This window comes from Schistocerca americana, chromosome 2, assembly GCF_021461395.2.
Source record: "Schistocerca americana isolate TAMUIC-IGC-003095 chromosome 2, iqSchAmer2.1, whole genome shotgun sequence".
In the NCBI taxonomy this organism is placed as follows: Eukaryota; Metazoa; Arthropoda; class Insecta; order Orthoptera; family Acrididae; genus Schistocerca; species Schistocerca americana.
In genome coordinates this window covers 1,024,857,646-1,024,876,699 of record NC_060120.1, presented here as the reverse complement: position 1 = coordinate 1,024,876,699, position 19,054 = coordinate 1,024,857,646, and the positions used below count along the sequence as shown (strand labels likewise).

At 42.6% G+C, this 19,054-nt stretch overlaps 1 protein-coding gene and 1 pseudogene across 1 annotated transcript in view; one reads left to right on the top strand and one right to left on the bottom strand.

Moving 5' to 3' along the window:
* The window catches only part of LOC124595610 (dehydrogenase/reductase SDR family member 11-like), a 121,699-nt gene that overhangs the window by 79,759 nt on the left and 22,886 nt on the right, over nucleotides 1-19,054 (bottom strand). The window contains exon 2 of the mRNA XM_047134427.1: nucleotides 13,160-13,322. Coding sequence (XP_046990383.1) covers nucleotides 13,160-13,322 — 163 coding nt within the window. The remainder of the gene's footprint in view (nucleotides 1-13,159; nucleotides 13,323-19,054) is intronic.
* On the top strand, nucleotides 13,998-14,115 carry LOC124597127 (annotated as a pseudogene).

Below are 19,054 nucleotides of genomic sequence, written 5' to 3'. Positions count from 1 at the left end.
CTTTGAGGATATAGTAATAATAATAATAATAATAGTAATAAGAGATAAGACGGAATCATTTTCTTCTCATTATTTCTAGCTCATCTCTGTTGGTCCTTCCCACCCAGTAATGGTCGCGTAATGACCAGTAACACTTCAAAAAATGGTTGTAACCGTTTTTTGGTCTACATATTGATGAATACGTAACTTTGAAGAAACATATTGTTGACAAGGAACCCCCTGAGTGCGAGGTCGCAAAAGGTAAATGATGTTTACGGCATTTGACGCCCCACATATTGTTTAGCATGCAACCACAATAACGGCAGTAGGGTCGGAATTGGAGGTATGCAATGGCGAGTACAGTATATAAATAACTCACAACAGTGTTACACTGCTAGTGGTGTTGACACAAAGACGAGTATGTCAACGATAAACAAAGCAAACACTACACTGCATCTGCAACAACAGCTGCCGAAGATGGCATTTAGTCAAAATGAAAAGCAAGGCATATTATCGCACTATCTAAAGCTATGCCTTAAAGAATAGCCAGTTTCACGATAAGCTCCATGACAGACGGTTTCACATTCGGTTGCATGCCATCACATTTCCCCATGACACCAATTTGATTCTATGTGCATTATTTAAGAGTGGATACTTAGCTGAACGTTCTGCAAGGTTTGTAGCTCCCACGGAGTTCGTCTTCAGTCTTGATGATGCGTACCTTTGGGATTACTGTGGCGCATCATTTTTCATTCGGTGTTCATCGTGCAAGTTAATGGTTTGTTGTGAACATTTCTTGAATATCGACGATGTCTTATTTTACGACTTGTTATACATACATCCCATGGGAGTTTTATACTGCACCTCTCGCAGACTTATTTTCTGGCGCCCTCCTGATGCACAAGGTGAGTTTTTAGCAGCTAATATTTTTCGCGTCATAATTGTTAACACAATACTTCCAAGCAAGCCTTCCTAAAGACTGAATTTGTGTTCGGATACTTATGGGATTCCTTGTAAGCTGCCCCAACATTTTCCTTTACTTTTGTTCTTCATACAACTGCTAGTCTTGGAAACAATCAACACCAAAACATATCTTGCTAATTTCCACTCAGCAATGTCTTATAGAATAATTTCCTGGGCTATTTTGGCAAAGAAAGTATTGATTACACAAAAGTGAGCTGTTTGAATGATAAAAAAATTGCTTCGCCAGTTGGCTTTTGAGAAGGTTAGAGCTTTATAAATTTGGAAAATACCTCCAGCATTACATAAATACAGGCAAAACCTTTTTCAGTTTTTGGCAAAGGAGCATAGAAATCCTCAGCTAACAGTTCCATCAAATCATTCAGCGTAGGAAGTCTACATGTATGGACAGTAACTTTGGCTCCTCGGCATTTATCACATTTTTAATAGGATTATTTGCCCTCTTTGCCATGTTATAAAGAAAAATCACAGATTGTGCTAATTTCTGTACACTCTTTTTAACACCTACATGCTCAAAATTCAAATGGGTATAATCGACTATTTCAGTTATGTGCTCACTGGGCCAATACACTCCACAGTTTACCTCATTTTCATTGGTTTGTTGAAACAGTAAATAATTATAAATCCTGTTATATGTTGGCAGTCGTACCCAAGTTCCTTTTTATCGTCTTACACACGTCATCATGATTCTGATGTAACCTCAAAGATTTTTGCAGTTTTATTCAATATTCTTCTCTCCATGAACTTCATTGAGGTAAAACAGATTTACATGCTGCTCACGATTGTTTATTTCCGACTTTATAACTCCATCCTACTGCCAGTCTGGGGAAGGTATCTGGCACAATGTCTTGTGTACCTTTAACATATATGATTTTAAATTGAAACTGCTGCAAAACGAGTGTTCGCCACATCAATCATCCATGTATTAATATAAATCATATGAAAAGGCTCTGTGATCAGTGTAAATAATTGTTTTATTTCTCCATAGATAACCTCTAAACTCCTGGAATCCCCTTTCACCAATACGTCTCACACAGTCACACTACGTTTTTCTTCACACCTAGTGAATGACCTGTTTAAAAGGATAATGTTTTATTATCTTCATTCCACTCGTCCCCATAATACTGGAACTATTCCACTTCAGCGCTGTGCCCACTGGAGTCAGTTTCTAAACAAAATGGCTGACTGAGGTCAGGGTGGTGTAAGAGCCTCCTCTCCCTCAAAGCCTCCTTAAGTTCATCAAAAGCTTCTTGATATTTTTTGTCCAGGTAACAGTTGTCCAACCACAAAATTTCTAAAAAAGAATTGCACAGACCTAAAATGATTTACATTGCTTTTGGTTTCTAGGACATGGACATTCTTTTATTGTCTTTATGTTTTTTGGATCACTTTTAATACCAGTTGTCGGTGAGATATTGCACAAAAATTTTCTTTTTTTTCTAAAATTTCACATTTTCTAAACCTAGTGATCATGCTCTCTTTTCTTAAAGTTTAAAATACCTTGTCCAGAGTTTACAATATTCTTACCAAGATTCAATGTTAATTAGTTGGTCATTTACATACCCAATTATTTTGGAGCTTAGCTCTGATCTTATGACTTGGCCTAGCAGTCACATAGATGCTTACACGCATATTAAACTCTAGTGGGACAACAGTATACTGGTATAACTTCTCATTTACAAAAATGATGTACAGTTTCGATATTTTTAAGTAATTGGTACTTGCCAGTTCATCAGTTAAATCAAGAACTGCCATACAGTTCACCTTGTTGTACTTCTGTAATATCCCTTCCATATTTTCTGGGGGATTTGTCTCTCTCCTCACTACTGTGTTCACATTCAAGCATCTATGACAACTTCTACACTACTGTTCTTTTATGCACAACTATTAAAGGAAGATTGAATTCACTCTTACTTCTGTCTGTCTGGCTGTCTGCCAGAAAATGTTTCCCATAAAACGTCTCTAATTCCTCTTTCTGTTGGTTATTTAATCCTTCAAATTCAGACATTTGGTTTTTAAGCTCTTCTGCAACCCCCTTTTATCCTTATCACAATCTCGGGCCAGGTTCATTTACAATTTCACTCAATCAGTCCTTTTTAATTCAAGATGTTCCAGTAAGTTATTATTATCTAGTGTCACATCATCAAAATTCACATTCACTTTTGATCCTTCATACCCAATATTAACAAAACTGTCTCCACAATTAATCTATCCTCTATAGTTTGTTAACCAATCCACACCTAAACTGATTGCTACACTTTGCCCTGGTAACATAAAAAAATGCATCAAACATATGCCTACAATTTCAAATTACAGAAGTATTTGCAGATTAGCAGCTTCGCTTAATTTATGTATTGCATTTACTATTTTTAGTCCAGATAATCACACATTCATTACATCATTATGTTCCTGTTCATAATTGAAAAACCTTTGAGTAACTGCATCAGTTTCACTACCAGTGTCTAAAAGAGCTTTGTTTTCTCCATCATAAATGCCAGTTTTCATAGGATGTTGTCCAGTCCTAGTATCATCAGTTTCACTTACTTCATGTGACAATTCCTAATAAAATCACTCTGTGTTCAGTCATTACTATCTATCTCTATATATATCTCCTTCTAATTCTTTTGTATTACACATAAATGTATTTCTTTGTCATTACCTGTTGCTAACCTTTTAGCCAATGATGAAAACATTAACTTTCTTCTCAACACCTATATCTACTGGACTCTTCAAACAATTTTTGGTAGGCCTGATCATCTCCTCAATAATTTCAGAAAAAGTTCAGTGTCATTCCTCATCTCGTTTTTACAAGTCATTATATAAAAGATTTGTGACCTCTTTGTTTCCCTCTTCTTCCATTTTACTACTACTACTAATATCACTAATATCTTTCTCATTACTACTACCACTTTCATTTTGCAAACTACCCTTTTCCTTCCACCCATCTCTTTGCTGCCCTTCATATTTTTTGACTCCATTCTATAGCTGGGGAAACATTTCTATATATAAACTCGATGAGTCCATCAAACACATTATCTTCTGCCATTACGTTCTGACTTTTACATGTCCGATTACTAAATGTAGTATTAGTGCTATTAGAAATTACTAAATTCTTCCATAATGGAAACGTGAAACATTTGTTGTCCTGTAAGTATACACACCCTAGCATGGGACTCAAATATGGAAGTTCTGTTCCCACTTAGGACTCTCCCAGCCCTACAATTACTTGGCCTCTTGGTACTCTACCTCTCACATTTGTTAGTTCACTGTCTTTGTCTCATGATAACACACAGAATTTCTGTTTTCATGAAGTGAACCACTTGTTTGCCATCTATCAAGATCCCTCATTCTTTTCAATCCAGTTCTCAATCCTAGAAGTAGTCTCATTAATTTTCTCCACTTCTTACTCATTCATCTAACTACATTCTTCTTAAAGCTGATCTCAATATTTCCTTACTTCAGCTTTCCCTTGCTTGAACTCAACAGCCTGGATTTTATGTTTTTGTCCAGGCCTCCTACCTTTACACTTATGACATTCTCAAATTTTCCTTGTTCTACTTATGTTTATAACTGCGTCTCTGTAACCCTTTCAGAAACATAATTTTTGAATTTCCCAAAATCTTTATTTATCCCTAACTTCACCTCATCAATTTCCTTATCTAAGCCACCTTACTGCTCCTGTTTAAAAACTTCCATTCAAATTTCTTCTCTAACATTTATACCTTTCCACATACTTCTTTCTGTGATTGTTCCATTTTTATATTCCACCATTTGCACTCTCTTACTTGCCAACACCAGTTTCCAATTTAACAAGTAAACGTTTTTCTGTATTTTACATAACAGATTCTATTTCTTTGTCCCATCTGTTCACTTCTCCACACTTGGAAACCCACTGGGAACCCACTACATGTTCTTCCTCTTCAATCATCGTATTGCAAATTAAAGCAGGAAAAACCAGAACCAGACAGTCTACTCACTAAATTTCGAACTCTGAATTCAAAGATTTCAAGGTCTCAACAAGACAGTGTTTGAAACAGTACTGTCCTCTTATGACAGAGCATCATTTGTAATGAAACAGGAGTTCCCTAATCTATCAATAATATTAGTCCTACTACTAAATTTAGTAATAAGATAACTGATGTTATAAATTATAGAGCATTTAACCCACAGAGCATATAAAAATGGAGGAAACTTGATAAATTTCTTATAAAATGTGTACATATATTTTGTAGCAAATAAAATCCTAATCTTTTACGTTTTCTCAGAATTAACTAAATATTAGACAGACTCAAACTGAACCAATTACTAACATTTATCAAAAAAGTAAGCAACGCCCCAGAATGGCTTTGGTATATCATAGTACGACCACACTGATACATAAACCAATGTCATGCAACATACACCTATCAGAGGAAAAGTTTTCATGTGGTATGAATACTTCAACAATGGAAACTCATCTACTGTTTTCCGATTGCTTGTAACCAGTTAGCTTAACGTCAGAACTGCATGATGTGTTTTTTTCTAGTACATTACATTAAGCAGTACAAAATTCGATGTACAACTTGGATAACCAGGCAAAAGACTGGAGTAATGCTCACAAGCACTGCAGTTACACAATTATATGAAGAAAAAGACAAAGAAAACGAAAAGGAAAAAAAATCTTTATCGCTGCAGATAAATATGTAGCACACACAAATGCTGCCTGAAGGAAAGCAGTGTCAATAGATGAAGCGTCCACAGAATTGTAATGTTTGGTGTGAGATGTAATTTAACAAAAGAATTTAACTTTTGACTTTGTTATCCTTCAGAGTATTATTTATAATGTGTGGGGTACCAGTTATGTCCAAAAAGTACTAAAAATGAGAAGTCTAAGAAACGACTTCATCACAAAATGATGTGTTTCATACATAATTAAACAAAAACTCTTGCAAGTGACTACTCGACAATAAATAGTAAAGAATGATGTAGGAAAGAGTAACATTTACAATATCCTTCTTGATCCAAGTACCTGCAGTTGGCAATGCAGACCAAAAGTGCTCATAACTATTTTGTAGTTTCACATTAGATATGGCAAGATGCACTTTATATATCACAGTCCACCATGTTACTTAGCTGTTATTCTCTTACCAAACACGTTGTTTCAAAGTCCCAACATCATAGTGTTCTAATTATTACTTGGTGAACTATTAGTCCAAGTTAATTCTTTTACCACACTGTCACGGTTTGCACTCTATTCAAAGAAAGCATTCAAATGGGTATAAATGCCTCTATGCTGTCCTTATTGATAGGTTTCACCTTAATATTTTAAGACAAAATACGTTATAATGGAGCCATTGTAATCTATATATTCATTAAGTTCACTCTACACATCGAAAACAATCTACTCGGCAAACAGCCTACTGCACTTCATACTTTTCAAGTTCGCTTTGTGAGACGTGAGCCCACGATACGAGAGTACTGTAATATGTTTGTATTTTAAATTTGGGGTCTAACATACGCGTCGGGACTGTTCGCGTTGTACACTCCGAAAACAGTCCACTCCACAATCACGTGACTCTGCTGACCGCACATCATAATCTCAAGTTTATTTTTCGTGGTGTTGTTCTTCTATCTGAAGCACTCTAAAAGGTTTAGATGTATCGAAAACTGCTGCCAGAACATTAAATTCACGTACTCACCATATTCAATCTCTTAGTACCCTCCAAACACCTTAGTTACCATTTCACTTATCAACGTTTCGATAAATTTTTTAAGCTTGACTTCTCTCGTAAAATTTTCTACATTTCTATACGAAACAAGAATTTTCCAGTTATACACAACTTCAAGTATACAGTAACAAGTAACATTTTAAATTCGTAAAGGAGAAAAATGGAAAACAGCTATTCCACAAATTGGCACAACTCCAAAACGTGTAGAAAAGAAACCCAAAACCTTCAGTGCTGCAGCTTTCTCCAATTTGAGAGTAAAAAAGGAAAAAAAAGGGAAAAATTTGTATCCTAAAATCATAATACCTTCATGGGCAAGTGCTTAGAGGTGTACCGGTAAATAGGATTGTAACTGTATATGCATCAGCTCTGTGTTCAGTTTACAATCTAGACTGCCTGACAAAAGAGTTGAAGCACCCAAAACACTTGGTGAGTTGTCAGTGTAACTTCATACACTTACACACCATTGGTGTGTGTGTGAATGAGCACAGTGGGACTTCTCTGCGACATCTTGAACAACCGCTAGGGTGCATTAGTGTTGTTCATGTTTAACATTATTACGAGGCCTGGTAGGATATACTCGTATAAGGAGCATGAACAGGGTCATATGTTGAGTTATCACTGTGTAGGACATGGAGATTCCACATATTCATGTAAGACAGTGTATTAGCACCTGACAAAGCTATAAAAGGGCCTTTTTTGTGGGGTTCCACTTCGCTGGTTGGTCGAACAATACAATGTACAGATTTGGGTTCATTCAGATGTGACAATGGCCTGATGTTGGACTTTTTGGGAACATGAGGGCAGGCATACTCATCATCAAGGTTTCAGTCATCCACATGCGACCATTACAAGGGAGGATCGCTGAAATGTGCACCAAGCACATTGCGACTGCATCACATCTGCATCTGGCATCCAAGAACAAGTAATGGAAACCTTGCAACACTGTGTGTCATCCCACACCAATGGTTGGAGACTAGCACCAGATGGATAAGGGAATTACTGTAGCATGCCCACTGTTACCACCACAACACAATCTTCTGTGTTTGGAGTGATGCCATCACCGAGAAGCGTGGACTACTAATGAATGGCATCACAGTGTGTTCAACAATGAGCCATTGTTCTGCATAATGCGGTTGGCCATCATCGGTGAGTATGGTGGCCACTGGACAGAAATACTACTCTTCCAATGTTTTTGGGAGACTTAGCGGTATTGCTTCCTGTGTCATAAAGTGGGGAGTAATTGGATGTGATTTCAGGTCAAGGCTGGCAGTGACTGAAGCAACTCTGACTGCATAATGGTACGTCAGGGACATCCAAGTTGTCATGTGTTACATCTTGTGAGACAGTATAGTGCTGCCATTTTCCAACGGCACACTGCTCGTCGACACACGGGACAACACCCTATGAATTGTGTGGTGCTGCGGCCAGCAAGATCCCAAGACCTGTCGCCGTTAGGACATGCGTGTCGCCGTTAGGACATGCGTGGGACTGCCTCAGGTTTAAATTCTGTCCCAGTGCGAGTATCGAGAGTATCAAGGACCTTTTACAACAGTTGGGGCCAGTTTGCCTCAGGGGAGGATACAGTGCCTTTATGACAGTGTTACCAACTGAACCAGTGCATACATCCAGGCCAGATACGGTTCAGCTCTTACTGGTAAGTGATCTAATTCTGGGAAGTTCTTTGTAAATTTGACCCAACCACACCACATACCCTCCCATACACTGAACCTCCATTTACTCTGCTCCTTCACTTGTGTGCGCTTCACTCTTTTCGTCAGACAGTGTTTACCATCACTTTTTTTCAGTTTCTCTACCTGTATAGTAAAAAAACTTTAGAACAAAGCAATAAATGATTTTATTTTCATTTTCACTTGTTAAATAGTGTTTTTCTGCGTTACTATCTGAAGGGCATAAACTCTGGTTTCAGTGCAAATGTTCGTTACGCCTGGAGGTCACTGCAGTACGTACGAAAGTATTTTCCAGGAGGATTGCCAAGTAAGACAACAGCCTGTGCACTCTGTCGTTAATACGAGTAGTTACACGTTCTACAAACTCCCTCTGAATCTTAAAACCATTACACACAATGGCCAAATCGATTAAACATAAGGGTACAAAGTCTGTATATTCCACAGCTCAGTCATATTATGTGATCACCATCTGCACTACTGGCTATTAAAATTGCTACACCAAGAAGAAATGCAGATGATAAACGGATATTCATTGGACAAATATATTATACAAGAACTGACATGTGATTACATTTGCACGCAATTTGGGTGCATAGATCCCGCGAAATCAGTACCCATAACAACCAGCTCTGGCCGTAATAACGGCCATGATACGCCTGGGCATTAAGTCAAACAGAGCTTGGATGGCGTGTACAGGTACAGCTGCCCATGCAGTTTCAACACGATACCACAGTTCATTAAGAGTAGTGACTGGCGTATTGTGACGAGCCAGTTGCTCGGCCACGATTGGCCAGACATTTTCAATTGGTGATAGATCTGGAGAATGTGCTAGCCAGGGCAGCAGTCGAACATTTTCTGTATCCAGAAAGGCCCGGCCAGGACCTGCAACATGCGGTCGAGCATTATCCTGCTGAAATGTAGGATTTCGCAGGGATCGAATGAAGGGTAGAGCCATGAGTCGTAACACATCTGAAATGTAACGTCCACTGTTCAAAGTGTCGTCAATGTGAAAAAGAGGTGACCGAGACGTGTAACCAATGGCACACCATACCATCAAGTAAGTTGATACGCCAGTATGGCGATGACGAATACACGCTTCCAATGCGAGTTAACAGCGACGTCGCCAAACACGGATGCGACCGTCATGATGCTGTTAACAGAATCTTGATTCATCCGAAAAAATGACATTTTGCCATTCGTGCACCCAGGTTCGTCGTTGAGTACACCATCGCAGGCGCTCCTGTCTGTGATGCAGCGTCAAGGGTAATCGCAGCCATGGTCTCCGAGCTGATAGTCCATGCTGCTGCAAACGTCGTCGAACTGTTCGTGCAGATGGTTGTTGTCTTGCAAAGGTCCCCACCTGTTGACTCAGGGATCGAGACGTGGCTGGACGATCCGTTACAGCCATGCAGATAAGATGTCCTTCTGAACCCACCGATTCCATATTCTGCTAACAGTCATTGGATCTCTACCATCGCGATCAGCAATGTCGGGATACGATGAAGCGCAATCACTATAGGCTACATTGCGACCTTTATCAAAGTCGGAAACGTGATGGTACGCATTTCTCCTCCTTATACGAGGCATCACAACAACGTTTCGCCAGGCAACGCCGGCCAAGTGCTGTTTGTGTGTGAGAAATCGGCTGTAAACCTTCCTCATTTCTGCACGTTGTAGGTGTCACCACCGGCGCCAACCTTGTGTGAATGCTCTGAAAAGCTAATCATTTGCATATCACCGCATCTTCTTGCTGTCGGTTAAATTTCGCGTCTGTAGCACGTCATCTCCGTGGTGTAGCAATTTTAATGGCCAGTAGTGTATGTTCGATGTAAACGTGCAGTAATTAACCATAGACGGCTGGTGGCGGAACTGGCAGTGGAGAACATATAAACCCTGTCAGGGGGGCCCGAAAACAAAACGATCTATGTAACGTCTAGAAGGGCATAACCATTAGCTTTCGGGCTAAGGGTGGAAGCATTTCCGCAACAGCCAAGTTTGTAAACTGTTCGCGTGTGGCCGCAGTTAACGTACACCGTGAATGGTGAAACGCCGCTATCCAAAACAGGTGCGGAGGCAACTGTTGTGCACCACGGGCCATATATGACAGGGTTGAAAGATGGTTGCGGATATGTAACGGGCAGGCAGTTTAACCAAGGAGCTACTGACAGTATCTCCTCAACGACCATTCACCAAACGTATGAGGCTCCACAGCAGGCGGCTGGTTCATGCACCCAAGCTAACTGCTGCTCATCGGCAACGGAGGCTGGAATTTCCCCGTCAGTACCCCAACTGGATGTCCACTGAGTTATGACAGATGGCCTTTTCGGATGAATCGCATTTTATTCTCCATCGGAGAACAATAGTCCGGAGTGTCCAGAGCAGAGGGCATTTCCTGGATGATCTCGTCAATCTGCAATCAGTGAATGGACACAAGTATCCGTCCATACCTCGGAACCATGTCCACCGCCACATACACTTTGTTTTCCCTCAGCACGATGGCATCTACCATCAGGACAATGCAACGTGTCACATAGCTTACAGTATACCTACGTGGTTCGAAGAGGACCAGTAGGAGCCTGCCGTACTCTCTTGACCACCAAACTCTCCGGATTTAAACCCAACAAAGAACCTGTGGGACCATATCGATAAGTCTGTTCGCGTTATGGATTCTCAACCGAGAATCCTAGCTTAAGTGCCCACGGCACTGGAATTGCCACAGCTCCACGTCCCTGTCGCTAACATCCAGAACCTCACTACTTCTTTTCCTGCATCTCTCACAGCAGTTCGCGCTCCAAAGCGTGGTTATTCTGACTTTTGACAGGTGGTCACATTAATGTGACTGGACAGTGTAGTCTGCTTTCCATACTTTAAAATACACCAAATAATGGCAGAGGAACACCAGGAGGGGGGCGGAAGGTACACGTTGCGATGCGTCTTCTACGTTATAAACTTCTTTTCCTTCATATTTCTTCCTGTTTCGTCCATTCCAAATACACACATCAAAAAAAGTTTTGCATCGACCCGGTCCCCAGAACTCCTGAAGATAGACGTAGACTGTGGATATTGTATCACAGAGTCCCTTTGACTGTTCAGAGATGTCACTAAACCCACCCAAAGATGAAAACAACTACGCATGAGCAGAGACGGAGGGGATCTGACAGCAGATTAATTCCAATCATTCCACTAGGAAGGAGGCACACGGTTCATGTTGTCTGTAGTTCAACCACGCCCAGACGGTCAACACAGCGGTTAGATCGCGCCCGCATTGTTACTTTGTGCCAGGAAGGGCTCTCAACAAGGGAAGTGTCCAGGCGTGTTCTTCGGACATGGAGGAGATACAGAGAGACTGGTACTGTCGATGACATGCCTCGCTCAGGCCGCCCAAGGACTACTACTGCAGTGGATGACCACTAACTACGGATTATGGCTCGGAGGAACCCTGACAGGAACGCCACCATGTTGAATAATGCTTTTCGTGCAGCCACAAGACGTTCGTGCTGCGACTCAAACTATGCGCAATAGACTGCATGATGCGCAACTTCACTCCCCACGTCCATAGTGTGGTCCATCTTTGCAACCACGACACCATGCAGCGCAGTACACATGGGCCCAACAGCATGCCGAATGTACTGCTCATGATTGGCATCATGTTCTCTTCACCGGCGAGTGTCGTATATGCCTTCAACCAGACAGTCGTTGGAGAAGTGTTTGGAGGCAACGCCTTAGACACACTGTCCAGCGAGTGCAACAACATGGAGTTCCCCCGATGTTTTGGAGTGGCATTATGTGGGGCCACCGTACGCCGATGGTGGACATGTAAGACGCCGTAACGGCTGTACGATACGTGAATGCCATCCTACGACCGATAGTGCAACCATATCAGCAGCATACTGGCTAGGCTTTCGTCTTCATGGATGACAATTCGCGCCCCCATCGTGCGCATCTTGTGAATGACTTCCTTCAGGATAACGACATCGCTGGACTAGAGTGGCCAGCATGTTCTCCAGACATGAACCCTATCTAACATGTCTGGGAGAGATTGAAAAGGGCTGTTTATGGACGACGTGACCCGCCAACCACTCTGAGGGATCTACGCCGAATCGCCGTTGAGGAGTGGGACAATCTGGACCATCAGTGCCTTGATGAACTTGTGAATAGTATCCCACGACGAATACAGGGATGGATCAATGCAAGAGGACGTGCTACTGGGTGTTAGTGGTACCTGTGTGCACAGCAACCTGGACCACCACCTCTGAAGGTGTCCCTATATGGTGGTACAACATGCAATGTGTGGTTTTCATGAGGAAGAAAAAGGGCGGAAATGATGTTTATGTTGATCTATGTTCCAATTTTATGTACAGGGTCTGGAACTCTCGGAACCGAGATGATGCAAAACTTTTTTGATGTGTATTGAAATAATTCCAGATGCAGTGTAAGCCGCTGAAATGCACTACCTACCACGCTTGACCTCATGTATACCATTTAGGTGTTTTCCAACTCTTGATGTGCTTCCACAAAAATCTGTCTGTGATTGATAATGGTACACGTTCCAGACTCATACTGTGTCACACTGCTTTTTATCCGTGCATTGCTTATCGGATGCATCAAAACTTGAAAGAAACAACAAGTAAAAGTAAAAAAAATAAAAATAAAAAGCGTGCGAAAGTATTTGTGTATAGTCGCTTAATCTGAAATCAGTATGCGTAACTACGGTTGAATACATTTCTCTTTTTGAATCAGTTAACAGTATCATATCGTATGGTAATTTCTTCAAAGGTAGTTTCGATAGTATTTTCTACTCACCAGTTAGGCTTGCATCAAAGAATACGCCAGCGCTGTTGATGAGAATATCGACACCTCCCAGGTTGTCTAGAGTCCACTTGAATGCAGATACAACGCTTTCTTCATTACTGACATCACAGCAACGGGGATATAACTTTCCTTTGGCGTCATTTAATTCCCATGCCTGGTGAAGAAAGAGAACAGCCATAGAACACAATATTTTAATAACAATACGTTGGTATTTATTTGTATTTCATATCTGTCAGCAGCCTTCCAGAATACGGACACAAAGAATAGATGTGACTTCTTCAGAACGATGGAGCTGCTCCTTGTTCCAGTTTCAATACCCAGCAGCTTCTAAATAATAAATAGGGGAGAGGAGGACCAATTCTGTGGCAAACATATTCTCCGGAGCTAATGCCGCTACACCTTTGCTTGTGGTGGTGTTTATAAGCTCTTGTGCATTGAACCTCGACCCAAGATTTGGAGCTTGTTTTGTGGAAGGCTGCGGAGGAACAGGGCTAGGGGATAGCCGGGCAAAGTGGTCATGGCAGGCAAAGCGGCTGTGGGGTCCGAGGTACCAGAATCGTGAGGGGAATACCTCGACTTCTTCCCCCATGGAGGGTCCAGTCACCCCGTCTGCTGTGCCGCTCATCGGAGTTATAGTAATTTTTGTGGATTTCAATTATTCTGATGTAAGGTAAGTGGTCACTTTCTGCATTTATTGCGGAGGGGGAATGTCATTACATCTGTTTACTGAAATTTTGCTGGAAGTGTCATATCTTGACTCCATAATCTCACGCTATAAGAAAAAAAAGAGTCATCACTAAGGAAATAACCGATCTGGTCGACAATTGAGGGCAACTGCCTCGCCACAGTGGATACACCGGTTCCCGTGAGGACACCGAAGTTAAGCGCTGTCGGGCGTGGCCGGAACTTGGATGGGTGACCATCCAGGCAACCATGGGCTGTTGCCATTTTCCGGGGTGCCCTCAGCCTTCTGATGCCAATTGAGGAGCTACTCGATCGAATAGTAGCGTCTCCGAAAAAAAAAAAAAAGTCATGACGACCGGGAGAGCTGTGTGCTGACCACACGCCCCTACTATCCGCATCCTCAACTGAGGATGACATGGCGGTCGGCTGGTCCCAATGGGCCACTTGTGGCCTCAAGAAAGAGTGATGCTTTTCTTCGGCAATCAATACATGTGATGTACATGTACAGGCAAACAAACGATCACAATTTCCGAAAAGTTGGATTCAGACATCGAGCAAGTCAGTAACGCGTTGGTCCACCTCTGGCCCTTATAGAAGCAGTTATTCGGCTTGGCATTGATTGAGGGAGTTGTTGGGTGTCCTCCTGAGGGATATCGTGCCAAATTCTGTCCGCTTAGCGCGCCAGTTCGTCAAAATCTTGAGCTGCTTATAGGGTCCTGGCCATAACGCTCTGGGCTCCATCGGGCCTGAAGACCACATAGAGCTGCATATTTATGGCTGTGGCGAATATCAAACACTTGTGTCCCTCCGCTGTCTCTCTCTCTCTCTCTGCTAGGTTGCTGTGCCGAATAAACGGAAAAATACAGCTTCTCACAAACCGAAATGAACAGCTAATTCAGCTCCTGGCTTGTCTGTAGGCAACTTGTGGAAATACCATCTCAGTTACCCATTCACTATGTTAATAAACCCGAGGAGTACTATTGGAACACAAAAATATGAATAAAATATGTAGGATGACGCTACATGAATAATTACATGTAAAAAAAGCGGAAGTAAGAGTGATTCCAGATGTGCCGCAGGGGAGTGTCGTAGGGCCGTTGCTATTCACAATATACATAAAGGACCTTGTGGATAACATCGGAAGTTCACTGAGGCTTTTTGTGGATGATGCTGTAGTATATAGAGAGGTTGTAACAATGGAAAATTGTACTGAAATGCAGGAGGATCTGCAACGAACTGACGCATGGTGCAGGGAATGGCAATTGAATCTCAATGTAGACAAGTGTAATGTGCTGCGAATATATAGAAAGGAAGATCGTTTAACATTTAGCTACTATATAGCAGGTCGGCAACTGGAAGCAATTAATTCGATAAATTATCTGGGAGTAGGCATTAGGAGTGATTTAAAATTGAATGACCATATAAAATTAATCGTCAGTCAAGCAGATGCCGGACTGAGATTCATTGGAAGAATCCTAAAGAATTGCAATCTGAAAACAAAGACAGTAGATTACAGTACACTTGTTCGCCCACTGCTTGAATATTGCTCACCAATGTGGGATCCGTACCAGATAGGGTTGATAGAGGAGATAGAGAAGATCCAACGGAGAGCAGCGCGCTTCGTTACAAGATCATTTAGTAATCGCGAAGGCGTTACGGAGATGATAGATAAACTCCAGTGGAAGGCTCTGCAGGAGAGACGCTCAGTAGCTCGGTACGGGTTTTTGTTAAAGTTTCGCGAACATACCTTCACCGAGTAGTCAAGCAGTATATTGCTCCCTTCTACGTATATCTCGCGAAGAGACCATGAGGATAAAATCAGAGAGATTAGAACCCACACAGAGGCATACCGACAATCTTTCTTTCCACGAACAATACGAGACTGAAATAGAAGGGAGAAGGGATAGAGGTACTCAAAGTACCCTTCGCCACACATCGTCAGGTGGCTTGCGGAGTATGGATGTAGATGTAGATGTAGACAGTGAACTGATGGATGAACTGCACTTCTCACGAAATTTCAATCAACATCTTTTGAATGTCAAAATACGAGGGTTGGAACGTAAATAGTGGCAACTGTTTATTTACAAGCGATACAAAAGAGTTACATGGTTGCACCTGTCACTGTCCCTCAAAATAGTCACCAGCGTTGTGTAGAACCCTTTGGCAGCGATTTGGAACGCGCAGTTTTCCGTTAGCAAACCCTGTTCTGTTGATGGTGCGAATGGAGCTGTCTACTGCCTGTCGAATCTCTGGAACAGTTCTGAAGCGAATGCCACGAAGTGATTCCTTCATCTTCGGAATGAAATCAAAGTCACAAGGACTGAAGTCCGGGGAGTGTGGTGGATGGTACAGTACTTCCCAGTCCCATCGACCGAACAGAGCAGCCACAGCTAGCGTTGTTTGCGCCCGCGCATTGTAGTGCAAAATCATGGGTGGGTTGCGCAGAAAGTGTCGCCGCTTCTTTCGCAAAGCTGCTCGCAGGTGATGCTCCACAAACTAATAGTAGTACTGTGCACTGACGGTCTGGCATGGTGGAACGTAATGCCTTAGGATAACACCATCACAGTCGTACACGAGAATCACCATAACTTTCACCATGCTGGGGCTCTGACGCACTTTCGACTTTCGAGGCGACCCATAACGACACCATTCGTTGGATTGGAGTTTCAGTTTTGGCTCGTACGATGTGGCCATGTCTCGTCCAATGTTACGATACGGCGTAAGAAAGCCTCTCCTTCGCGCTCATAGTGCTCCAAGTGCGTCTGAGCAGCGTCGTAACGCGTCCATTTCCGCATTTCCGCCAAGTTATGCGGAATCTATCGCGATGCAATTTTCCGCATGCCCAGGCGTTCCTTCAGGGTGCGAAGCGCAGTCGTATGTGCTAATCCGGTTTCGCGGGCGTGCTCACTAATCGTATGGTCTCGATCACTGTCCACTAACGCGGCAACAGCATGCACTTCTTCTTCAGAGACGCTAGGACGGCCTGCCCGATGCGTGTCTGCCACAGTTTGCCGACCTCCGTTGAAGGGTTTTAACCGTACGTGCCACTGTTCTGTACGGCAATGCCGATTCCCCGCACGCCTCTTGAAGACCTTGATGATACTGTGATGCTGTACGACGTCTGACACATTCAATCTTGATCCAACTCCGCTGTTCCTGTTTCGAAAACATACTGACACCGTTATGTTAGACCGCTCGCTCGCAAGTGACTGTTTCCTTCGATTGTGCGCACGCCGGTGACGTGGGACGAGCGAGTCCATTTGCTCGGAGGACAGGTAGGTATGTCAACAACGTGTGCTATCAGCGACAGTAGTAAATTCCATGGAGTAGTGTCTCCACAGCAATGTGCCACTATTTAAGTTCCAACCTACGTACTTAATTGCCTCTTGTCCACGTAAGGAGAAATACTTGTCATGATCAAATAAAGATGAATCTGAGTCGCACGGAAAAAGTAACGGATATTCTCACATATTATTCGAGAATGAAATGGTCAAGATACAGATTGAAAGTCACTCTGTGAACTGCAGTGTAATTATGTACACGTAGGTGGAGAGAAGACCAAGAGGGACGAGAAACAGGATTTCAGGAGGGAACTGTGGTCATTGACAGTCATATTATGTGAGTGAAGTCTACTGAGACGGCAGATTGATGAGGAGACTCCCTCCCCTCCGCCACTGCAACCCTCCCCCCCCCCCCCCTCTGTCTCTCTCTGTCCATGAGGGATTATAGCTATTACAACCTCCTACTTTGCCCTCAACTCGGCTAATTAATCTATGCTAGTGCATCAGCCACATCTAACTCCGTTATTTTGCTGACTAGGTAGTCAAATTCCTTAATTTCATCTACTTCGTGGCCATCGATCCTGATGTTAAGGTTCTCGTTGTTCTAATTTCTGTTACTTCTCGTTTCTTTCGTCTCTCTTCGACTTACTCTCAATCCGTACTATTTACTCATTAGACTGCTCATTCCATTCAGCAGATCAAGTAACTCTTTTTCACTTTCACTCAGGATAGCAATGTCATCAACGAATTGCATCATGGATACCCATCCACCTTGAATTTTAATTCCACTCCTGAACCTTTCATTTATTTCCATCATTGCTTCTTCGATGTGCAGACTGAACACGAGCGGATAAAGGCTTCGTCCCTATCTTACACTCTTTTTAATCGAGCACTTCGTTCTTGGTCATCCACTCTTATTTTACCGTATCGCTTTTCTACATATTGCATATTACACGCCTCTCCCTATAGCTTACCCCTATTTTTCTCATAATTTCGAACGCCTTGCGCCATTTTACAGTGTAAAACGCTTTTTTGAAAGTCTCTTCGGGATTGCTGCCGGATCCTAAAATCAACTTGACTCGATATTTCGGCGATCCAACTGTTCGCCATCTTCAGGAAAATGCTGCTTATGCTGATGAGTCCCGCTGAGAACTGTCGCCAGGTTGCAAATCGACGTCCTATATAGGCCACCGTTCAGTACACGGCGCATGCGCCGCCCATCACAGTTTCTGCCTTCCAAAACAGGGAGGTGGCACCACCCTTAGTGAAACACTGCTGGCAACGATATATCGCAATCAAGGCCGCACCAAAGAACGTTCAGCTTTGATGCGAGATAATACAGGATTCCTCGTCTTGCTAAGAGGAAACCCATTGTCTCTGTTGATTAAATTCATCAACGAATTTTAAGGAATTTTAACATTAAGAGTGTTTTCCGTCCACCTTCTAAATGGCTGGCTCTGAGCACTATGGGACTCAACTGCTGAGGTCATAAGTCCCCTAGAACTTAGAACTACTTAAACCTAACTAACCTAAGGACATCACACACATCCATGCCCGAGGCAGGATTCGAACCTGCGACCGTAGCAGTCGCGCGACTCCGGACTGAGCGCCTAGAACCGCTAGACCACCGCGGCCGGCTCCACCTTCTAAGATTAGGGCTCTGCTCGGCTCTGTAAAGGATGATTTGAGGCTTAGGAAACCCGGGGTGCACAAAATTCCGTGTCAATGTGGGAAAGCTTACGTTGGCCGTTCTATTCGCACAGTGCAAGACAGGTGTGTGGAACATCGCCGACATACGAGGCTACAACAGCCGGAAAAATCGGCGGTAGCAGAACACTGCCTAAATGAGGGACACAAAATGAAATTTGAGGAAACTGTTGTGGTTGCCAACATTTCCGGTTTTTGGAACAGTGTGTATAAA